The sequence below is a fragment of the Salvelinus alpinus genome, chromosome 27 (genome assembly GCF_045679555.1).
Source record: "Salvelinus alpinus chromosome 27, SLU_Salpinus.1, whole genome shotgun sequence".
NCBI classification, from domain to species: Eukaryota; Metazoa; Chordata; class Actinopteri; order Salmoniformes; family Salmonidae; genus Salvelinus; species Salvelinus alpinus.
Window position 1 is genome coordinate 45,948,695 of NC_092112.1, and position 25,708 is coordinate 45,974,402.

The 25,708-nt window shown below is 42.6% G+C and overlaps 1 protein-coding gene across 1 annotated transcript in view; it reads left to right on the forward strand.

Annotated features, from left to right (window-relative positions):
* The first annotated feature begins 8,950 nt into the window (after nt 1–8,950).
* The window catches only part of adgb (androglobin), a 117,909-nt gene continuing 101,151 nt past the window's right edge, over nt 8,951–25,708 (forward strand). Inside the window, exons 1-4 of the mRNA XM_071370871.1 lie at nt 8,951–9,425; nt 12,552–12,644; nt 20,459–20,530; nt 20,726–20,908. Of these exons, the coding sequence (XP_071226972.1) occupies nt 9,015–9,425; nt 12,552–12,644; nt 20,459–20,530; nt 20,726–20,908 (759 nt within the window). The 5' untranslated portion in view covers nt 8,951–9,014. The remainder of the gene's footprint in view (nt 9,426–12,551; nt 12,645–20,458; nt 20,531–20,725; nt 20,909–25,708) is intronic.

The following is a 25,708-nucleotide window of genomic DNA, read 5'->3' on the forward strand; positions in this document are numbered from 1 at the left end:
TGGACCTGCAAAAACACTGAAAATCTGATCACTGGATCTGAAAAAACATGACAAATCAATGGGAAAATATCATTATACTCTTGGATAAAGTATTTATTTTTAGGGCAATATTGGTAGGAATGTTACAAATAGGGAGGTTCGGGACCATTGTAAGACATCATAGTAAAATTCAGGGATGTATTGCAAAATAAAATAGCAAAATGGCATTATACTGGGAAAGTTGGGTTAATGTGTGGTCCTCGTAGGGTAGGAGTTAAAGTCAGAATGAATGGTGGATTGGTCTCCCTGGGTGAAAATCCAGTACAGTACTTAAAGAAAGAAGAAATTGGGAATATATTATTTAACTACAGTTAATGTAGATGTGAGTGAAATAGCTGGAAGTAGCTGTAGAAGTATTGTTGTCCATTAGTTTACTCCAATTAGGGTAGGGATGGCAGGGGGGAAAAGGTATAGAGAAAAAATAAATAAAGGGGATTAGAAATTATGCAAACAATGAGATTTATAGAACCTACAATCCATCTGTAATATTACATCTGATCTACCCCCACATTAGGCCAAGCAGTCTGATACTAATAAACACACTCCCGTGTCTCTTGATTTTGTGTAATAACAGTAAATCTTAAACTCTTACAGTCCCACCGTGACACGTTTTGAACTTCTAACCCCTTTTAAACACCGTGCTGGTCTGTTGCATTGGATTTGTCCATTTCCTCTGCATCCGCTGATACCAAACATTAGTATGTGTGATTAAAGGGACTGAGGTAGAGCAGTGTTGGTGAGACAAGGGCATATCCCGAAAACCTTTCTTCTCACAAAAACGTCTGTAAAGTCCACAAACTATTATGACCTCTCTATGAAAAGCTAAGACTCACAAACACGCACATGTTTTACTCTATGACACTCACAAGCTATGCAAGAGTCATTAGATGTTAAGGGGTTCTTCTACATAGAAGATCATAGGAAATCCCAGGACATATTGCATGATACTGTAGCTCACATAGTTGCTGTCACAAACTCCAATAGTTGATATTCATTTCCCACTGAGCAAACAATTCCTGTGTTTACAGCATTCTCATCAATGCATAAATATTATTATTATGATATACAGTGGGGAGAACAAGTATTTGATACACTGCCGATTTTGCAGGTTTTCCTACTTACAAAGCATGTAGAGGTCTGTAATTTTTATCATAGGTACACTTCAACTGTGAGAGACGGAATCTAAAACAAAAATCCAGAAAATCACATTGTATGATTTTTAAGTAATTAATTTGCATTTTATTGCATGACATAAGTATTTGATCACCTACCAACCAGTAAGAATTCCGGCTCTCACAGACCTGTTAGTTTTTCTTTAAGAAGCCCTCCTGTTCTCCACTCATTACCTGTATTAACTGCACCTGTTTGAACTCGTTACCTGTATAAAAGACACCTGTCCACACACTCAATCAAACAGACTCCAACCTCTCCACAATGGCCAAGACCAGAGAGCTGTGTAAGGACATCAGGGATAAAATTGTAGACCTGCACAAGGCTGGGATGGGCTACAGGACAATAGGCAAGCAGCTTGGTGAGAAGGCAACAACTGTTGGCACAATTATTAGAAAATAGAAGAAAATAGAAGAAGTTCAAGATGATGGTCAATCACCCTCGGTCTGGGGCTCCATGCAAGATCTCACCTCGTGGGGCATCAATGATCATGAGGAAGGTGAGGGATCAGCCCAGAACTACACGGCAGGACCTGGTCAATGACCTGAAGAGAGCTGGGACCATAGTCTCAAAGAAAACCATTAGTAACACACTACGCCGTCATGGATTAAAATCCTGCAGTGCACACAAGGTCCCCCTGCTCAAGCAGGCGCATGTCCAGGCCCGTCTGAAGTTTGCCAATGACCATCTGGATGATCCAGAGGAGGAATGGGAGAAGGTCATGTGGTCTGATGATTCAAAAATATAGCTTTTTGGTCTAAACTCCACTCGCCGTGTTTGGAGGAAGAAGAAGGATGAGTACAACCCCAAGAACACCATCCCAACCGTGAAGCATGGAGGTGGAAACATCATTCTTTGGGGATGCTTTTCTGCAAAGGGGACAGGACGACTGCACCGTATTGAGGGGAGGATGGATGGGGCCATGTACAGTAATCCCTCGTTTATCGCGGGGGTTACGTTCCGAAAATGACCCGCGATAAGTGAAATCCGCGAAATAGAAAACTTTTTTTTTTTTTACAATTAGCAACTATTACATGTATACAAATACAGTGACTCACGTGTAGGCCGTTTCGTCGACATTATGGGTTTAGGAGATGTTCGAAATTACAAGATAATTTGGCCAACTTAATGTAAATTTGCCAAGCTGTTTTATGTACGTACACATAACTGCACGAGACGACAAAATGATAGCACAATTCGTAGCATGTTTTGATACAAGAAGCGGGAGTGAGTTTTTAGCGAATCAGAATGCAGAGCACAATGCACCAAAAAAAAAAAAAAAATGCATTATGAAAATCCGCGAAATAGCGAATCCGCGATAAGTGAACCGCGAAGTGGCGAGGGATCACTGTATTGCGAGATCTTAGCCAACAACCTCCTTCCCTCAGTAAGAGCATTGATGATGGGTCGTGGCTGGGTCTTCCAGCATGACAACGACCCGAAACACACAGCCAGGGCAACTAAGGAGTGGCTCCGTAAGAAGTATCTCAAGGTCCTGGAGTGGCCTAGCCAGTCTCCAGACCTGAACCCAATAGAAAATCTTTGGAGGGAGCTGAAAGTCCGTATTGCCCAGCGACAGCCCCGAAACCTGAAGGATCTGGAGAAGGTCTGTATGGAGGAGTGGGCCAAAATCCCTGCTGCAGTGTGTGCAAACCTGGTCAAGAACTACAGGAAACGTATGATCTCTGTAATTGCAAACAAAGGATTCTGTACCAAATATTAAGTTCTGCTTTTCTGATGTATCAAATACTTATGTCATGCAATAAAATGCTAATTAATTACTTAAAAATCATACAATGTGATTTTCGGGATTTTTGTTTTAGATTCCGTCTCTCACAGTTGAAGTGTACCTATGATAAAAATTACAGACCTCTACATGCTTTGTAAGTAGGAAAATCTGCAAAATCGGCAGTGTATCAAATACTTGTTCTCCCCACTGTATATATATATTTTTGTGACTTGTCAATAAAACTCCTCAACGCAAATGTTTATGTCAAATTGTTTTGTGCTCTACTTGTCGCCCTGGCTAAATACAGTTCATTCGAAAAGTATTCAGACCCTTTGACTTTTTCAACATTTTGTTACGTTACAGCCTTATTCTAAAATGGATTAAATAAAAATGTTTCCTCATCAATCTACATACAATACCTTTTTTCCAAAATAATATTGTAATGTAAAAGCAACTGTTTGTCACACATAACATGCACACAGCTCTCGCTCTTATACCCTCCTTATTCGTGATCTCCTTCTTATTGTTATTATTACAATTATAATTATGATCATCATTATAATAATAAGTATTGTCTTTATCATTAGTAGGCTTAGTATAGTGTCCTTGGGCAGTGCCTTCGGAAAGAATTCAGACCCGTTGACCTTCTCCACATTTTGTTACGTTACAGCCTTATTCTAAAATGGATTAAAGAAAAAAAAATCCTCAGAAATCTACACACAATACCCCATAATGACAAAGTGAAAACATGTTTTTAGAAAAGTTGACAAATGTACTTAAAACATTGAGCTCAGGTGCATCCTGTTTCCATTGACCATCCTTGAGATGTTTCTACAACTTGACTGGAGTCCACCTGTGGTAAATTCAATTGGTTGGGCATGATTTGGAAAGGCACATACAATTGAAGTCGGAAGTTTACATACACCTTAGCCAAATACATTTAAACTCAGTTTTTCACAATTCCTGACATTTAATCCTAGTAAAAATTCCCTGTCTTAGGTCAGTTAGGATCACCACTTTATTTTAAGAATGTGAAATGTCAGAATAATAGTAGAGTAAATGATTTATTTCAGCTTTTATTTCTTTCATCACATTCCCAGTGGGTCAAAAGTTTACATACACTCAATTAGTATTTGGTAGCATTGCCTTTAAATTGTTTAACTTGGGTCAAACGTTTTGGGTAGCCTTCCACAAGCTTCCCACAATAAGTTGCGTGAATTTTGGCCCATTCCTCCTGACAGAGCTGGTGTAACTGAGTCAGGTCTGTAGGCCTCCTTGCTCGCACACACTTTTTCAGTTCTGCCCACAAATTTTCTATAGGATTGAGGTCAGGGCTTTGTGATGGCCATTCCAATACCTTGACTTTGTTGTCCTTAAGCCATTTTGCCTCAACTTTGGAAGTATGCTTGGGGTCATTGTCCATTTGGAAGATCCATTTGCGACCAAGCTTTAACTTCCTGACTGATATCATGAGATGTTGCTTCAATATATCCACATAATTTTACTTCCTCATGATGCCATCTATCTTGTGATGTGCACAAGTCCCTTCTGCAGCAAAGCACCCCCACAACATGATGCTGCCACCCCGTGCTTCACGGTTGGGATGGTGTTCTTCGGCTTGCAAGCCTCCCCCTTTTTCCTCCAAACATAACAATGGTCATTATGGCCAAACAGTTATATTTTTGTTTCATCAGACCAGAGGACATTTCTCCAAAAAGTACGATCTTTGTCCCCATGTGCAGTTGCAAACCATAGTCTGGCTTTTTTATGGCGGTTTTGGAGCAGTGGCTTCTTCCTTGCTGAGCAGCCTTTCAGGTTATGTCGATATAGGACTTGTTTTACTGTGGATATAGATACTTTGTACCTGTTTCCTCCAGCATCTTCACAAGGTCCTTTGCTGTTGTTCTGGGATTGATTTGCACTTTTCGCACCAAAGTACGTTCATCTCTAGGAGACAGAACGCGTCTCCTTCCTGAGTGGTAGGCCTTGAAATACATCCACAGGTACACCTCCAATTGACTCAAATTATGTCAATTAGCCTATCAGAAGCTTCTAAAGCCATGACATCATTTTCTGGAATTCCCAAGCTGTTTAATAGCACAGTCAACTTAGTGTATGTAAACTTCTGACCCACTGGAATTGTGATACAGTGAGATATAAGTGAAATAATCTGTCTGTAAACAATTGTTGGAAAAATTACTTGTGTCATGCACAAACTAGATGTCCTAACCGACTTTCCAAAACTATAGTTTGTTAACAAGAAATTTGTGGAGTGGTTGAAAAACGAGTTTTAATGACTCCAACCTAAGTGTATGAAAACTTCCGACTTCAACTTATACCTGTCTATATAAGTTCCCACAGTTGACAGTGCATGTCAGAATAAAAATCAAGACATGTGGTCGAAGGAATTGTTTGTAGAGCTCCAAGACAGGATTGTGTCGAGGCACAGATGATGGCCTCCATCATTCTTAAATGGAAGAAGTTTGGAACCACCAAGACTCTTCCTAGAGCTGGCCACACGGCCAAACTGAGCAATCGGGGGAGAAGGTGTCTTGGTCAGGGAGGTGACCAAGAACCCATTGGTTACTCTGACAGAGCTCTAGAGTTGCTCTGTGGAGATGGGAGAACCTTCCAGAAGGACAACCATCTCTGTAGCACTCCACCAATTAATACTTTATGGTAGGGTTTCCAGATGGAAGACACTCGACAGCCCGCTTGGAGTTTGCCAAAAGGCACCTAAAGGACTCTCAGACCATGTGAAACAAGATTCTCTGGTCTGATGAAACCAAGATTGAACTATTTGGCCTGAATGCCAAGTGTCATGTTTGGAGGAAACCTGGCACCATCCCTACGGTGAAGCATGGTGGTGGCAGCATGTGGGCATGTTTTTCAGCGAATGGGACTGGGATACTAGTGAAGCTCAAGGAATGATGAGCGGAGCAAAGTACAGAGAGATCCTTAATGAAAACCTGCTCCAGAGCGCTCAGGACCTCAGACTGGGGCGAAGGTTCATCTTCGAATAGGACAACGACCCTAAGCCCACAGCCAACAGAACGCAGGAGTGGCTTTGGGATAAGTCTCTGAATGTCCTTGAGTGGCCCAGCCAAAGCCCAGACATGAACCCGTTCATACATCTCTGGAGAGACCTGAAAATAGCTGTGCAGCAACGCTCCCCATTCAACCGGACAGAGCTTGAGAGGATCTGCAGAGAAGAATGTGAGAAACTCCCCAAATACAGAAGTCCCAAGCGTGTAGCATCATACCCAAGAAGACTCGAGGCTATAATCGCTGCCAAAGGTGCGTCAACAAAGTACTGAGTAAAGGGTCTGAATACTTATGTAAATGTGATATTTAATTTTTTTAATTTTTAATACATTTGCAAAAATTTCTAAAAACCTGTATTTGCTTTGTCATTATGGGGTATTGTGTGTAGATTGATGAGGTGAAAAACAATTTAATACATTTTAGAATAAGGCTGTAACCTAACAAAATTTGGAAAAAGTCAAGGGGTCTGAATACTTTCAGAATGCACTGTATGGGGGCAGAGTAAGCAGATGAATGAAAGTAGTGCATTCAAGCTTTTTCACTGTGGTATTTCCTGGGACATACTACCCAGCCTAATGTATACAAATTGACTTGTTATTCACTTAATGAAAAGTCCATTTGGCTACATTCCCTGCTGTTGGGATATTTTGAATGCATAGATGTTGTAGGATACATTTGAGTAGCAAATTAACGTTTTATTTATGAAATAGCAACAGTCAAATTAATCTCATTAATCACAATACCCAGATATAGTAGGTATTGCTAGGAAACAGTCCTTCTCGTTTGAACAGTGCAATTCATTTAGTCAGCATAAGCCAAACGTAAATGGAGAATAAGATGAGGCATACACACAAGTGGAATACATAAAACTGATCCAAATCCAGAATTGAAGGAAAAACAAATTCATATGATCATTCCAATGTAGCCTGAACCTTGTTTATTGTGGTTTTCTCCTCGGTGTATGAATTTTTATTTTATTTAACTAGGGCAAGTCAGTTAAGAACAAAATCGTATTTATAATGACGGCCTAGGAACAGTGGGTTGACTGCCTTATTCAGGGGCAGAATGACAGATTTTTACCTTGTCAGCTCGTGGATTTGATCTAGCAACTTTTCGGCAACTGGCCCAACGCTCTAACCACTCGGCTACCTGCCTGCCGGAACAAGTAAAGTTCCATGGTAAAGAGAAGAGAAGAAAGACATTTTTTAAAATGGTATAATAATGAAGATATGAATGAGGGCAGATGCAGTTCATTTGACGGGTGCAGTGCAATGATTTAAATATATAGTGGTCTATATACATCATTGGTGCAGAGAGAGGGTTGTATCTTTGATAACCCGACTGGCTTAGGGGCCTGGGAGGCTCGAGCCGGAGGTCTCCCATGATATCCTGCGGCTGGGGGTTTGTCGCTTAGCAACAAAGCAAACTTTCTCCAGCTGAGCTTCCAGCAAAAACAAACGTGCTCTCCCAAGTCATGTAGCTAGCTAACACTGTCACTTATTTCAGCTAATAGTTAAGGTGAGTCAACGTCTACGACACAGCCGGAATGTCAAAAGCTCCACCAAAGAAAAAGGAGTTGTCCTCCAGCCGAGTCACTTCATCACAAGGACAGACACCAAATAAAGAGTAAGATTGGTTTGATGGTCAAGCTTGCTCTAGTATCTATGCCCTACTGTTCGTTATTTATCATGTCAAGCAACACTTAAATACTCTGATTTCAAATTATATTTGCCATGGTGTTACATGTTATGTGTTGTTATCACTGTCATAGGTAGCTGTTCAGCTAATTACAAAGTGCACAGCAACGTTAGCTAGCTAATGTGTGAACCTGTTGGCAAGGAATGACAGGTGTCAATCAATCATAATGCCCCCCCCCCCATTATTTTTGCTGGGGCTTTCTATAGTATATTTAAGCAGTAAGGCCTGAGGGGGTGTGGTATATGGTCAATATACCACGGCTAAGGGCTGTTCTTACGCACTACGCAACATGGAGTGCCTGGTAATAGCCCTTAGCCGTGGTAAATTGGCCATATACCACAAACCCCCGAGATGCCTTGTTGCTATTATTAACTGGTTACCAACGTAATTAGAGCAGTAAAAATACTTGATTTGTCATACCCTGGTTATATACGGTCTGATATATCACGGCTGTCAGCCAAACAGCATTCAGGACTCGACCACCCAGTTTATAATTTAGCAATAAGGCCCGAGGAGGTGTACGGCTAAGGGCTGTTCTTAGGCACTATGCTATATAACGTCTTTTAATGGGCTACTTCAAACCATATTTTCTTCAGATTGAAATAATGTCAAAAATACTGTTAGTCTGATTCGTAATAGACTGTCATAGCCCCAATTTGAAAGAAAATGGTGGGGTCGCGCAAAGAAATTGATATCAAAATGGGGTCGCTGGCTGTCCTCAAAACAGTATTTATTAAAATGCAATCTATTAATATGTTTTTTGAACACTATCATTTATTTGCAAGCCTGATAGCTTTATCTTTAGTTTAGGGTTGACGCCGCTCGTTGGCCCTTAGCCAAGGTCAATGCATATGATTTCATCAACTGGTATTTACCACCTTCCCACTTGGTTTTGAACACAGTATTATGTAGCGTGGCCAGGGAGTAGTCTGACAGGGGCTAGGTAGCCTACTGCGTTACGTGATGTGTCACTTCTGTCTACTTTGCTTGAGCCCACGAAATTTGAACCTCAGCCAGAAAAAAGTAGCTAAGGTCTCCTAATTTTAAACACTTCAGGATTTAAACGCCCATTTTCACCATCCTACTCGCTAGCTAGTTCTATAAGCCCTTCTTCTTGTTATTGTGGACATTTATGTAGCTAGCCTTGCAAGCTGGCATTAATTATCTATAGCTTCAGGGCTCTTGCTCTGCTCTCACTTTACAAAAGCGCACAACCACTGAGTTTCACGAACAAGCTGTACACTGGGCAACTTGCCAGGGTTCTGCTTTGAAATCCTTGGCCCGCGGCTCTCCCAATCCAAGTTACTGACAGTATGAGAAAGGGAGTCAGTACATGATTGTGTCGATAGCACCACCAACGAAAATGTATAGCCTAAACAGCGCTGTGACTAGAGGTCTATGCTCTGCTGCTACAAATCACTTTAGCGATGAGAGGAGTTACTTGAACAGGATTGATACATTTGGACATCAATTTTATATCATCTTGGGTTTATGTATACCACAGCATGGCTGGTGTGGCACTACAACACACACCTGTTTATTGGTGTCAAACCTGAATCATGCTTGTTTGTGGTTACACCCCAGAGCATCATCCCTGGTGGCTAGTGCCTCAGAGGGCCCAGGAGAGCTGAGGAGATGCCGCTACCCCATCTGGCCGGAGTGGAGTGAGGCAGAGGTCAACACAGAGAAATGGGATGCGGCCAAGGGCGCTAAGGATGGAAAGATGGGGAAGAGTCCATTTTTGGTGAGTATTGATGGATTGGGCCTAGTGAAATTCCTATAGGATCTAGGCTATCCATCTATGGATTGATTTCATAGATACTGTAGCCTGCGGTGTCTCATGTTTCTTTGGCAGGTTAGCATTTTTTGTCATGAATCTTGTTCTGGAGGCAGCTCTGCAGAATGGGTACTAGCTGGTACAGCCTCAAAGTCATAAAACTAGATTAAAAACCTAACGTTAACCACGCTGCTAACCCTAATGCCTAACCCTAACCTTAAATTAAGACCAACAAGCAAATTTTTGTTTGAGTTTTTACAATATAGCCAATGTTGACATTGCAGCTGGCCTATCTAAGGGAAAAATCGCTCCAGGACAAGACTCATGATAATAAACATCAACCGTGCTTCTACACCTGCATTGCTTGCTGTTTGGGGTTTTAGGCTGGGTTTCTGTACAGCACTTTGCGATATCAGCTGATGTAAGAAGGGCTATATAAATACATTTGATTTGATTTGAACCTGAGTTTCTTTGGCTCTTTTTCTTTTTGGGGGTAACTGCAGATAGATTGTAGCTTTCATCAATGTACACTTCTGCATAATTTCCAATCCCCCATATATTTTTTTTGTAAATATATACACATACACAGTACATTCAGAAAGTTTTCAGACCCCTTGACTTTTTCCACGTTGTTACGTTACAGCCGTATTCTAACATTTATTAAATATTTTTTTCCCCTCATCAATCTACATACAATACCCCATAATGACATAGCAAAAACAGGTTTTTAGAAATGTTTGCAAATATATTAAAAATGCCTTTCCAAGTCATGTCCAAACAATAGAATTTACCCCAGGTGGACTCCAATCAAGTTGTAGTTATCTTCAATTTTAGAATAAGGCGTTAACGTAAGAAAGTGGAAAAATTCAAGGGGTCTGATTACTTTCCGAAGGCACTGTGTATACAGTACCAGTCAATTTTAGACACACCTACCCATTCAAGGGTTTTTCTTTATTTTTACTATTTTCTACATTGTAGAATAATATTGAAGAGATTAAAACTATGAAGTAACACATATGGAATCAAAGGCTGTGCAAAGCTATCATCAGGGCAAAGGGTGGCTATTTGAAGAATCTTAAATACAAAATATATTTTGATTTGTTTAACACTTTTTTGGTTACTACATGATTCCATATGTGTTATTTCATAGTTTTGATATCTTCACTGTTATTCTACAATGTAGACAATAGTAAAAATAAAGAAAAACTCTTGAATGAGTATGTCTTCTTAAACTTTTGACCGGTAGTGTACAGTTGAGGTTGGAAGTTTACATACACTTAGGTTTCAACCAATCCACACATTTCTTGTTAACAAACTATAGTTTTGGCAATTCGTAATTCGTAAGTAATTTTTCCAGCAATTGTTTACAGATAGATTATTTCATTTATAATTCACTGTATCACAATTCCAGTGGGTTCCAGTTTACATACACTAAGTTGACTGTGCCTTTACACTGCTTGGAAAATTCCAGAAAACTATGTCATGGCTTTAGAAGCTTCTGATAGGCTAATTGACATAATTTGAGTCAGTTGGAGTTGTACCTGTGGATGTATTTCAAGGCCTACCTTCATACTCAGTGCCTCTTCACTTGACATCATGGGAAAATCAAAAGAAATCAGCCAAGACCTCAGGCAAAAAATTGTAGACCTCCACAAGTCTGGTTCATCCTTGGGAGCAATTTCCAAACGCCTGAAGGTACCACGTTCATCTGTACAAAGTACACAAGTACAAACACCATGGGACCACGCAGCCATCATACCGCTCAGAAAGGAGACGCGTTCTTTCTCCTAGAGATGAATGTACATTGCTGTGAAAAGTGCAAATCAACCCCAGAACAACAGCAAAGTATCTTGTGAAGATGCTGGAGGAAATGGGTACAAAGTATCTATATCCACAGTAATTCTAGTCCTATATCGACATAACCTGAAAGGCCGCTCAGCAAGGAAGAAGCCACTGCTCCAAAACCGCCATAAAAAAGCCACACTACAGTTTGCAACTGCACATGGGGACAAAGATCGTACTTTTTGGAGAAATGTCCTCTGGTCTTATGAAACAAAAATAGAACTGTTTGGCCATAATGACCATTGTTATGTTTGGAGGAAAAACGGGGATGCTTGCTAGCCCGAAGAACACCATCCCAACCGTGAAGCACGGGGGTGACAGCATCATGTTGTGGGGGTGCTTTGCAGCAGGAGGGACTGGTGCACATCACAAAATAGATGGCATCATGAGGAAGTAAAATGATGTGGATATATTGAAGCAACATCTCAAGACATCAGTCAGGAAGTTAAAGCTTGGTCACAAATGGGTCTTCCAAATGGACAATGACCCCAAGCATACTTCCAAAGTTGTGGCAAAATGGCTTAAGGACAACAAAGTCAAGGTATTGGAGTGGCCATCACAAAGCCCTGACCTCAATCCCATAGATAATCTGTGGGCAGAACTGAAAAAGCGTGTGCAAGCAAGGAGGCCTACAAACCTGACTCAGTTACACCAACTCTGTCAGGAGGAATGGGCCAAAATTCACCCAACTTATTGTGGGAAGCTTGTGGAAGGCTACCTGAAACATTTGACCCAAGTTAAAGAATTTAAAGGCAATGCTACCAAATACTAATTGAGTGTATGTAAACTTCTGATCCACTGGAAATGTGATGAAAGAAATAAAAGCTGAAATAAATCATTCGCTCTACTATTATTCTGACGTTTCACATTCTTAAAATAAAGTGGTGATCCTAACTGACCTATAAAACAGGAATTTTTACTAGGATTAAATGTTAGGAATTGTGAAAAACTGAGTTTAGTTGTATTTGGCTAAGGTGTATTTAAACTTCCGACTTCAACTCTACATAACATTCTATTGGTTGCAAGAATTTTGTGTGATCATTTATTTTGAAATATTCTACGTTTTGATTCCGGCGTTTAGCGTATCAGTTAGTAAACAATGTGCCATGGTATCGGTACATCGCATATCTCTTCCCAACTATTTTGTAGTCTGTAGGCACAGTTGTCAATTTTTTGGTCCTTCAATGAAACTGGTATACTTTTTTATTTATCACAATTTTCTTTAATGTTTCTTTGGCTCTTTGTCCACAGCCATTCTTTGAGGATCCAGAGGGAAAGGTCGAGCTGCCTCTGTTGCTGAAAGTGCACTCATGGAAGCGCCCTTCAGAGTACATACTCACCAAGGTAAGGGTACTTCTTCAGGGCATGGTCTTGGAAGGTGCATCACACAGTCTGCATCCAACATCGAGGACACAGAGGATGCACAGTACTAGATATACTCAGGGCCAGTGGTGTAAAGTACTTAAGTAAAAAATACTTTAAAGTACCACTTAAGTAGTTTTTTGAGGTATGTGTACTTTATATGTTTGACAACTGTTTTTATTTATTCCACTACATTCCTAAATACAATAATGTACTTTTTACTTCATACATTTTCCCTGACACGCAAAAGTACTCGTTACATTTAGAATGCTTCACACAGTTATCAAGAGAAATCCCTGGTCGTCCGTACTGCCTCTGATCTGGCCGACTCACTAAACACATTCTTTGTTTGTAAATGATTGTCAAAGGGTTGCAGTGTGCCCTTGGCTATACATACATTTAAAAAAAAATGTGCCGTCTGGTTGGCTTGATATAAGGAATAAGAAGTTAAGTATATTTTAGCAATACATTTATTTTTTATTTAACCAGGTAGGCAAGTTGAGAACAAGTTCTCATTTACAATTGCGACCTGGCCAAGATAAAGCAAAGCAGTTCGACACATACAACAACACAGAGTTACACATGGAGTAAAACAAACATACAGTCAATAATAAGACTATATACAATGTGAGCAAGTGAGGTGAGATAAGGGAGGTGAAGGCAAAAAAAAGGCCATGGTGGCGAAGTAAATACAATATAGCAAGTAAAACACTGGAATGGTTGATTTGGAGTGGAAGAATGTGCAAAGTAGAGATATAAATAATGGGGTGCAAAAGAGCAAAATAAATAAATAAATAAATACAGTAGGGAAAGAGGTAGTTGTTTGGGCTAAATTATAGATGGGCTATGTACAAGTGCAGTAATCTGTGAGCTGCTCTGACAGCTGGTGCTTAAAGCTAGTGAGGGAGATAAGTGTTTCCAGTTTCAGAGATTTTTGTAGTTCGTTCCAGTCATTGGCAGCAGAGAACTGGAAGGAGAGGCGGCCAAAGGAAGAATTGGTTTTCGGGGTGACCAGAGAGATATACCTGCTGGAGCGCGTGCTACAGGTGGGTGCGGCTATGGTCACCAGCGAGCTGAGATAAGGGGGGACTTTACCTAGCAGGGTCTTGTAGATGACCTGGAGCCAGTGGGTTTGGCGACGAGTATGAAGCGAGGGCCAGCCAACGAGAGCGTACAGGTCGCAGTGGTGGGTAGTATATGGGGCTTTGGTGACAAAACGGATGGCACTGTGATAGACTGCATCCAATTTATTGAGTAGGGTATTGGAGGCTATTTTGTAAATGACATCACCGAAGTCGAGGATTGGTAGGATGGTCAGTTTTACAAGGGTATGTTTGGCAGCATGAGTGAAGGATGCTTTGTTGCGGAATAGGAAGCCAATTCTAGATTTAACTTTGGATTGGAGATGTTTGATGTGAGTCTGGAAGGAGAGTTTACAGTCTAACCAGACACCTAGGTATTTGTAGTTGTCCACATATTCTAGGTCAGAGCCGTCCAGAGTAGTGATGTTGGACAGGCGGGCAGGTGCAGGCAGCGATCGGTTGAAGAGCATGCTTTTAGTTTTACTTGTATTTAAGAGCAATTGGATGCCACGAAAGGAGAGTTGTGTGGCATTGAACCTCGCCTGGAGGGTTGTTAACACAGTGTCAAAAGAAGGGCCAGAAGTACACAGAATGGTGTCGTCTGCGTAGAGGTGGATCAGAGACTCACCAGCAGCAAGAGCGACATCATTGATGTATACAGAGAAGAGAGTCGGTCCAAGAATTGAACCCTGTGGCACCCCCATAGAGACTGCCAGAGGCCCGGACAACAGACCCTCCGATTTGACACACTGAACTCTATCAGAGAAGTAGTTGGTGAACCAGGCGAGGCAATCATTTGAGAAACCAAGGCTGTCGAGTCTGCCGATGAGGATGTGGTGATTGACAGAGTCGAAAGCCTTGGCCAGGTCAATGAATACGGCTGCACAGTATTGTTTCTTATCGATGGCGGTTAAGATATCGTTTAGGACCTTGAGCGTGGCTGAGGTGCACCCATGACCAGCTCTGAAACCAGATTGCATAGCGGAGAAGGTATGGTGGGATTCGAAATGGTCGGTAATCTGTTTGTTGACTTGGCTTTCGAAGACCTTAGAAAGGCAGGGTAGGATAGATATAGGTCTGTAGCAGTTTGGGTCAAGAGTGTCCCCCCCTTTGAAGAGGGGGATAACCGCAGCTGCTTTCCAATCTTTGGGAATCTCAGACGACACGAAAGAGAGGTTGAAAAGGCTAGTAATAGGGGTGGCAACAATTTCAGCAGATAGTTTTAGAAAGAAAGGGTCCAGATTATCTAGCCCGGCTGATTTGTAAGGGTCCAGATTTTGCATCTCTTTTAGAACATCAGCTGACTGTATTTGGGAGAAAGAGAAATGGGGAAGGCTTGGGCGAGTAGCAGAGGGGAGGGCAGTGCTGTTGTCCGGGGTAGGGGTAGCCAGGTGGAAAGCATGGCCAGCCGTAGAAAAATGCTTATTGAAATTCTCAATTATAGTGGATTTGTCGGTGGTGACAGTGTTTCCTATCTTCAGAGCAGTTGGAAGCTGGGAGGAGGTGTTCTTATTCTCCATGGACTTTACAGTGTCCCAGAACTTTTTTGAGTTTGTGTTGCAGGAAGCAAATTTCTGCTTGAAAAAGCTAGCCTTGGCTTTTCTAACTGCCTGTGTATATTGGTTTCTAGCTTCCCTGAAAAGTTGCATTTCACGGGGGCTGTTCGATGCTAATGCAGAACGCCATAGGATGTTTTTGTGTTGGTTAAGGGCAGTCAGGTCTGGAGAGAACCAAGGGCTATATCTGTTCCTGGTTCTAAATTTCTTGAATGGGGCATGCTTATTTAAGATGGTGAGGAAGGCATTTAAAAAAAATAACCAGGCATCCTCTACTGACGGGATGAGATTAATATCCTTCCAGGATACCCCGGCCAGGTCGATTAGAAAGGCCTGCTCGCTGAAGTGTTTCAGGGAGCGTTTGACAGTGATGAGTGGAGGTCGTTTGACCGCTGACCCATTACGGATGCAGGCAATGAGGCAGTGATCGCGGTTGAAAACAGCAGAGGTGTATTTAGAGGGCAAGTTGGTTAGGATGATATCTATGAGGGTGCCCGTGTTTACGGCTTTGGGGTGGTACCTGGTAGGTTCATTGATAATTTGTGTGAGATTGAGGGCATCAAGCTTAGATTGTAGAATGGCTGGGGTGTTAAGCATGTTCCAGTTTAGGTCGCCTAGCAGCACGAGCTCTGAAGATAGATGTGGGGCAATCAGTTCACATATGGTGTCCAGAGCACAGCTGTGGGCAGAGGGTGGTCTATAGCAGGCGGCAACGGTGAGAGACTTGTTTTTAGAGAGGTGGATTTTTTAAAGTAGAAGTTCAAATTGTTTGGGTACAGACCTGGATAGTAGGACAGAACTCTGCAGGCTATCTTTGCAGTAGATTGCAACACCGCCCCCTTTGGACGTTCTATCTTGTCTGAAAATGTTGTAGTTAGGGGTGAAAATGTCAGAATTTTTGATGGTCTTCCTAAGCCAGGATTCAGACACGGCTAGAACATCCGGGTTGGCAGAGTGTGCTAAAGCAGTGAATAAAACAAGGCTTTTAATGTTAACATGAATGAAACCAAGGCTATTACGGTTACAGAAGTCATCAAAAGAGAGCGCCTGGGGAATAGGAGTGGAGCTAGGCACTGCAGGGCCTGGATTCACCTCTACATCACCAGAGGAACAGAGGAGGAGTAGGATAAGGGTACGGCTAAAAGAGAATGAGAATTGGCTATGAGAATTGGTCGTCTAGAACAGAGAGTAAAAGGACGTTTCTGGGGGCGATAAAATAGCTTCAAGGAATAATGTACAGACAAAGGTATGGTAGGATGTGAATACAGTGGAGGTAATCCTAGGTATTGAGTGATGATGAGAGAGATATGTCTCTAGAAACATCATTGAAACCAGGTGATGTCATCGCATGTGTGGGTGGTGGAACTGAAAGGTTGGATAAGGTATAGTGAGCAGGGCTAGAGGCTCTACAGTGAAATAAGCCAATAAACACTAACCAGAAAAGCAATGGACAAGGCATATTGACATTGAGGAGAGGCATGCTTAGTTGAGTGATCATAAGGGTCCAGTGAGTAGAGGTTGGTTGGGGTCACGGCGATTCAGACAGCCAGCCGGGCCATCGGTAGCAAGCTAGCATAGGATGGAGGTCTGTTTTTAGCCAACTCGTGCGTTTCCGTCGGTAGATTAGTGGGGTTCCGTGTGGTAGAGGGGATCAATCCAATTGGCAAAATAGATATAGTTATAGTGACCCAAGAAAAATTGTCCGATAGACTTATTCAGATAGCCGATAAGACAGCTAACGATTAGCGGGCCGCAGATGGGCGTTCAGGTAACGTCGCGACGGAGGTGCCAGTTGGATAACTCCCTCGGGCAGATAAGGTCGGTAGTCCAGTCGTGAAGGCCCGGTGGGGCTCCGCATTGGCAGTAAAACGGGTCCGGATAGGTGATTGTAGCCCAGGATTGGCTGATGGAACTCTTCAGCTGGCTAGCTCCGGAATAATTTATGTTTGCTCCGGGATCGACGTAAGCCAATAGTCACACGGGTACCAGCTAAGTAGCTGCGAAATCCAGGTGTAAATGTCCAGAGCTTGCGGTTGAAATCCGGGGATATGGAGAAAAAAAATAGGTCCGGTATGTTCTGGTCTGAGTCGAGTTGTAAAAAAGTGGCGATACATTTTCGAGCTAAAGGAATAGCTGAAGACCACAAACCGTGGTTAGCTGAAATACTAACGTTAGCCAGTAAACTGGCTAGTTTCTGGGTAGCTTCTGGTTAGCTTCTGGCTAGCTTCTATTGTGGATTTTCAGATTTGAGGTAAATAATACTTATTTTTTTTAAATTGGTGAGGCGGGTTGCAGGAAAGTGTTTTGAAGTTGAGTTTTTGGAAAATAAAATATATAAAAGATATGCGAAGAAAGGTGTAAATATATATAAATACGGGACACGACAAGACGAGGACAAAGGACGTCTGACTGCTATGCCATCTTGGTAACGGTGACTGATTTTACTATTGATCCTTAAGTATATTTAAAACCAAATACTTAGACTTTTACTCAAGTAGCATTTTATTGGGTGTCTTTTACTTGAGTCATTTTCTATTAAGGTATCTTTACTTTTACTTAAGTATGACAGTTGAGTACTTTTTCCACCACTGTTCAGGGCCTTCAGTATATCCTTTTCATCATTCAGACTACCGCCTTAAAGTCAACACTGCAAAGAGACTGCACAAGAACAGAATGTTCCACTATAGTAAGCTACATGTACAGTACATCACAAGGTTCAGCCGAGTGCCATATACAGTGGGGAGAACAAGTATTTGATACACTGCTGATTTTGCAGGTTTTCCTACTTACAAAGCATGTAGAGGTCTGTAATTTTTATCATATGTACACTTCAACTGTGAGAGACGGAATCTAAAACAAAAATCCAGAAAATCACATTGTATGATTTTTAAATAATTAATTTGCATTTTATTGCATGACATAAGTATTTGATCACCTACCAACCAGTAAGAATTCCGGCTCTCACAGACCTGTTAGTTTTTCTTTAAGAAGCCCTCCTGTTTTCCACTCATTACCTGTATTAACTGCACCTGTTTGAACTCGTTACCTGTATAAAAGACACCTGTCCACACACTCAATCAAACAGATTCCAACCTCTCCACAATGGCCAAGACCAGAGAGCTGTGTAAGGACATCAGGGATAAAATTGTAGACCTGCACAAGGCTGGGATGGGCTACAGGACAATAGGCAAGCAGCTTGGTGAGAAGGAAACAACTGTTGGCGCAATTATTAGAAAATGGAAGAAGTTCAAGATGACGGTCAATCACCCTCGGTCTGGGGCTCCATGCAAGATTTCACCTCGTGGGGCATCAATGATCATGAGGAAGGTGAGGGATCAGCCCAGAACTACACGGCAGGACCTGGTCAATGACCTGAAGAGAGCTGGGACCACAGTCTCAAAGAAAACCATTAGTAACACACTACGCCGTCATGGATTAAAATCCTGCAGCGCACGCAAGGTCCCCCTGCTTAAGCCAGTGCATGTCCAGGCCTGTCTGAAGTTTGCCAATGACCATCTGGATGATCCAGAGGAGGAATGGGAGAAGGTCATGTGGTCTGATGAGACAAAAATAGAGCTTTTTGGTCTAACTCCACTCGCCGTGTTTGGAGGAAGAAGAAGTATGAGTACAACCCCAAGAACACCATCCCAACCGTGAAGCATGGAGGTGGAAACATCATTCTTTGGGGATGCTTTTCTGCAAAGGGGACAGGACGACTGCACCGTATTGAGGGGAGGATGGATGGGGCCATGTATCGCGAGATCTTGGCCAACAACCTCCTTCCCTCAGTAAGAGCATTGAAGATGGGTCGTGGCTGGGTCTTCCAGCATGACAACGACACGAAGCACACAGCCATGGCAACTAAGGAGTGGCTCCGTAAGAAGTATCTCAAGGTCCTGGAGTGGCCTAGCCAGTCTCCAGACCTGAACCCAATAGAAAATCTTTGGAGGGAGCTGAAAGTCCGTATTGCCCAGCGACAGCCCCGAAACCTGAAGGATCTGGAGAAGATCTGTAGGGAGGAGTGGGCCAAAATCCCTGCTGCAGTGTGTGCAAACCTAGTCAAGAACTACAGGAAACGTATGATCTCTGTAATTGCAAACAAAGGTTTCTGTACCAAATATTAAGTTCTGCTTTTCTGATGTATCAAATACTTATGTCATGCAATAAAATGCAAATTAATTACTTAAAAATCATACAATGTGATTTTCTGGATTTTTGTTTTAGATTCCGTCTCTCATAGTTGAAGTGTACCTATGATAAAAATTACAGACCTCTACATGCTTTGTAAGTAGGAAAACCTGCAAAATCGGCAGTGTATCAAATACTTGTTCTCCCCACTGTATAGCCAGACCACTCAGGGCCATCTTATCAGGTAGTGTGCCGAAATGTATGGCTGTTAACAAAAAGTAACTATCTCTGTCTCTGTCTGTCTGTTTGTCTGTGCAACACTGAGTAATTAAGCTTCCTGTGTCTTCCGCTCAACAATGTGAAGAACGTTTCATTCATTCTGTATTAAATGAAACGCACAGGAATACCCATTTAAACACAGATGTGACAGCTGTTCTGTTTCGTCCTTCCACTCTCCGCCATCCTATTCTAGAACCCCTTAATTGACGGAATAAGTTGAGGTGTGGGTTGTTATGTGCGGTTGCCATGCCAATGGAAGAGCTCTCCATGGAGTGAGAGAGAGTGAGAGTGAAGAAAAATATATAATCTCCCTTGAAGGCTCTCTCTTCACGATCGGTGGAGTCTTTTAATTCGTATTTGATTAGTGGTCTGTTGGAGTCTCTTAACTCCCTAATCCAATATTCATTGCATACATGTCCTCTTGAGGAATCCTGGATAAACTATGGTGGACTCTTTTTGCGAAGCATATTCGAAAAGTAAAAGGTTTGAGTTTCATGAATATTTCAATTTTACGTGGGTAACCTGTTCTTCAGAGGGTAATCTAGTAAACGTCCCAACGCCGCTTTACAAAATGTGTCTGTGTAATGTTTAATTTTGCAGTTCAGTAACTTTCAGAACATTGGTGACTGCACAGAGCCCAGGCGTCCATCACTTTAGAAGTGGGAAAAGGGGATGTTTGATGCGTCATAGAAATGCACTGTTTCCATTGTTTTGTTCCCATGTTAAAAACATCTCATGCATTTTATACTAGCCTCCGGTAATAGTGGAGAACGAATCATCATTTGACCTGACCGCAGCCAATGAACATCTGCTCTGTAGTGAGGTAAGCGCTCTCCACACACTTTACTTTACTTACCTTTTCATAAAGGCTTATCACACTGTTGTCATCTAACAGTGATTTCTGATGGACGGTAATGAAGGGACCCTAGATTATGTGATTGATTTGGTAAATTTAAAGTCATTTAGTCATTGATCAATTGATTGTTTTGTTTTTTTCCCATTATGTCCCTCTTCCCAGCTCTTCAGGTGGATAGTGAGTGAAATCTACATAGTGTGGAAGATCTACAATGGGACGTCAGTAGAGCAGGGGTCTGACGTCTGGAAGCCTTGGGAACACATCTACTCCCTGTGTAAGGTGGTCAAGGGCCACATGCCTCTCTATAATGTCTATGGGAAGTACGTGGTCAAACTCTACTGGATGGTGAGTGATAGGGGTATTCAAAACAGATTATATGCCTAGTTTCTCCGACCCAGTTTACCCCTGCAGTACCCCTGGACTCAGTCTTTATTGAGAGCACTTTTTAGTCCAGGAATATAGGCTTAATCTGGTTCCGTTAATCTGGGACTGTGAAACTGCTCCGCCCTATCGTGTTATTAGCATGGACTGTTTTCCACTTTACGAGATACAGTAAATTCTACTCTATTTGTAGCTTCCAAATGTTTTAATTCACCTTCATGTTCTTACCATGTTAAATCATGTCTGAATATCCCTCATACCCTGAGGTTGCTAAGACACAAACATATTGTCAGCTCTTTTCCACCGGTGCACCTAGGAGATAAAGACAATCCATAATTCATTTCAGAGGGCTGCACAGAGAATGGAGAAGCAGCCCAGCCTCATCCACTCAGGCACGAATCAATCAGTCTCGCTGCTGTGTTAATATGAGGAGGCTTTGCACATCGTCCGATGAATTGATAAGGTTTAACAGGAGTCATCTGCCTCAGGACATCACTGTGGGACACCTTTATGACAGCAAGGCGGTGGCACTCAGTCATGCTATGGGTCTTCCTGTATTGTGGGGTAATTCCAAAGCAATGTCAGTAGTCGGTATGAGGTATGATGATACATAGATTGCAGTGGAGGCTGGTGGGAGGAGCTATAGGAGGATGGGCTCATTGTAGTGGCTGGAATGGAATAACGGAACAGTCAAAGATGTGGTTTCCATATGTTTGATGTGTTTGATACCGTTGAATTGATTCCATTCCAGCCATTACAATTAGACCATCCTCCTATATCTCCTCCCACCAGCCTCCACTGATACAGTGCTCGCAGAAAGTATTCAAATTCCTTTACTTTTTCCACATTTTGTTGTTACAGCCTGAATTTTAAAGGGATTAAATAATGTCAAAGTAGAATTTTTATTTTTTACAAATTAATTAAAAATGAAAACCTGAAATGTTTTGAGTCAATAATAACTCCTTTTTTATGGCAAGCATAAATAAGTTCAGGACTAACAATGTGCACAACAGGTCACATAATAAGTTGCATGGACTCACTCTGTGTGCAATAATAGTGTTTAACACTTTTTTGAATGACTACCTCATCTCTCATCTCATCTGTACCCCACATATACAGTGCAATGATCTGTAAGGTCCCTCAGACGAGCAGTGAATACAAAGTCACTACAAAGATGCAGGCGTCCTCCCTAACTCAGTTACCGGAGAGGAACGAAACTGGTTAGGGATTTCACATTGAGGCCAATGGTGACATTAAAACAGTTTGAGTTTAATGGCTGTTATAGGAGAGAACTGAGGATGGATCAACAACATTGTACTTCGTCCACAATACTAACCTAAGTCACAGAATGAAAAGAAGGAAGCCTGTACAGAATAAAAGGCACTAAAGCAGGGGTGGGCAACTCCAGTCCTCGAGGGCCTGATTGGTGTCACACTTTTTCACCATCCCTAGCAAACACAGCTGATTAATCAAATTGCATTCGAAACTGAAGATCATAATTAGGTGATTATTGGAGTCAGATGTGTTTGCTGGGGCTGGGGAAAACTGTGTCACCAATCAGGTCCTCGAGGACTGGAATTGCCCAACCCTGCACTAAAGTAATATTACAAAAAATGTGGCAAAGCAATTCACTTTTGTCCTGACTACAAAGTGTTATGTTTTGGGGCAAATCCAATACAACACAAACACATTATTGAGTAGCACTTTCCATATGTTTCAAGCATAGTGGTGGTTGCATGATGGTATGCTTGTAATCATTAATGGCTGGGGAGTTTTTCAGTATAAAAAATAAACAGATCGGAGCTACTGTAAGCACAGGCAAAACCCTAGAGAAAAACTGGGTTCAGTGTGCTTTCCGCCAGACACTGGGAAATTAATTCACCTTTTAGCAGGGCAATAACCTAAAACACAAGGCCAAATCTAAACTGGAGTTGCTTACCAAGAATGTTCCTGAGTGGTCAAGTTACAGTTTTGACTTAACACTTCTTGAAAAACTATTGCAATACCTGAAAATGGTTGTCTAGCAATGATCAACAACCGATTTGACAGAGCTTGAAGAATTTAGAAAATAATAATGGGCAAACTTTTTGTTGTACAAAAGGTGTGCAAAGCTCTTGAGACTTACTCAGAAATGTGCCTCTACAATAACCTCAGGGGTGTGAAAACTCATGTAAATGAGATACTTCTGTATTTCATTTTCAATACATTTTGCAAAATGTTCTAAAAATTTGTTTTCACTGTCTCATTATGGGGTATTGTGTGGAATCATAAAACACGGGACGAGATGTTAAAACTGTCCATTGTGCCAATAGATGGTATGCACTCACATGAGATTTGCCGTGATGTTGACAGAGTGGCATGGGAGGTTTATTTCTTAGACTGGGTTAAGATGTCAATTTTGGGACACATCCTCAGTAGTGTGCCTTCGAATCAGTGGGTGTTTCGGCCTTTAATCACTAAACACCCTCATCAAAGGTGGCCAGCTAAAGGGTGATCAAGCCTTAGCTTGTGTCCCATGCCCAATTAAGATTTCCCACGGGACTATGCAAGGCAGGGGCGTCCTCTTCCCTGAGCCAGCCCTACAGCTGACCACATACCTCATATGCCCTCCTCAAGTTGGAGGGATCTGAATTGGGTTCTCAGGTGGGGGTGGGGGGGGTCATGAAGTTATAGCCCAGCAAGGGTCCTTCCGTTTGATCCAGATCCACTGGCTGCCTCTTTCAGCTGCTTGAGAAACTGCTCTGACGGTCTGCCGCAGAGCCTGTCCATGGATTCCAAGTTCTTTCAGCAACCTGATGGTGGAAGAAGCCACGAATCCTCTGCATCCCACATCAACTGGCCAGACTTTTGCATTCCAGCCACGCTGAGTTGCGTCTGTTGCCAACTCTGTGTAACGCAGTTTCTTACGCTCGTAGGCCTCTTCAACAGAGTTTTCCCACGGGACTGTGAGCTCTATGATGTACACAGCCTTTCGTGAAGGGGACCAGAGTACCATGTCTGGCCTAAGGTTGGTAGAAGCAATCTCAGGTGGAAAAATGAGTTGCTGGCCAATATCGACAAGCATCTTCCAGTCCCGGGCCATGCCTAGGTGTCCAGTTTCTGGCTTTGTAAGAGGATGCTTGGGCCTTTTCTGTCCCTCCCGGATGAATGTTGTTGTTTTGACGGGATTGCTTGTTTTTGGAGGTAATGAATTGGTTGCACTCCTCTTGGTCTCAAGTGCTGCAGCCAGGCTCTTGAGGACCTGATTGTGCCTCCAGGTGTAGCGGCCTTGTGAGAGGCTGGTCTTGCAACCTGTCATTATATGCCTGAGAGTCGCTGGAGCTGTGCAGAGGGGGCAGGTCGGGTCCTCGCCATACCATTGATGTAGGTTTTTTGGTGATGGAAGCACATCATAAACAGCTCTTATGATGAAGCTGATGTTGCTTGCCTCCATTTGCCAAAGCTCACTCCAGTTGATCTTTCTCCTCTCCAGGCCTTCCCACCGCGTCCATTGCCCTTGTTTAGCAAGAGAGACAGCCTTTACACTTCTTGCAGTCTCCTCCTGTCTGCGCACCTCCTCGACCACCAGCTTTCTGCGTTCAGATGTTGTTGCCTTATGGAACGTTGGTTTGCTTGCTGCCAGGCCAAAGCCTCCTCTTCCATGCTGGATATTCCCCACAATGTCTTGGTGTCTCAGGGCTGATGTTGCTTGCTGCACAGCCGTGGATGATGTCCATTTCCGTCCAGTTTGTAGGGGAGGTGCAGCCTTGCTAATGGTCTGGTCTTTGGAGTCCTTCAATGTCATATGAAGTCTTACTTTAGAGCACTTGTACTCCTCCGTTAGACTTGTAAGAGGTAGTTCAAGGACCCCTTTGCCATAGAGGCCGATGTTACTCAGGCATCGTGGGACACCCAGCCATTTCTTCACGTATGAGGTAATGGTTCGCTCCATCTTCTCCACTGTTGTAATTGGGACCTCATAGACGGTGAGTGGCCACATTACCCGGGGGAGAAGTCCAAACTGTAGTCACCAAAGCTTGAGCTTCCCAGGCAGTAGGGTCTTGTTGATGTTCTCAAGAACGTCGGCGATGTCCTGTCTTACTTGCTGCACTTGATCTTTATCTCGGAGGCTTTCGTTGTACCATCTACCCAGGCTCTTGACGGGTTGCTCAGACACCGTTGGTATCGGGTCATCTCCAATGCAGAACCTCACATCTTTAAGCTGTCCCTTGACTATGGAGATGCTTCGAGATTTGCTTGGCTTGATTTTCATCCGGGCCCACTTGATGTTATCCTGCAGTTTTGCAAGTAGCCGCCTGGTGCATGCTGCAGTGGTGGTCAGTGTAGTCATGTCATCCATGTATGCTCGGATAGGTGGGAGACGGAGCCCTTCCTTAGTTCTCTCACTGCCGACCACCCATCTCGATGCCCTGATGATGACTTCCATGGCCATAGTGAAGGCCAGAGGTGAAATTGTACAGCCTGCCATTATGCCCACTTCCAAGCGCTGCCATGTTGTTGTGAAGTCAGGTGTTGTGAAACACAATTGCAGGTCTTGGAAATAGGCCTTTACCAGTGTAGTGATGGGTTCTGGTACGTGGAAAAAGTTGAAGGATTCCCAGAGGAGTTTATGGGGAACTGAGCCAAAGGCATTGGCCAGGTCGAGGAAGATGACATAGAGGTCTCTCTTGTCTTTCTTAGCTATTTGGTTCTGGTGCCAAATCATACTAGTATGTTCCAGGCAACCAGAGAAACCAGGAATGCCTGCTTTCTGTACAGATGTAT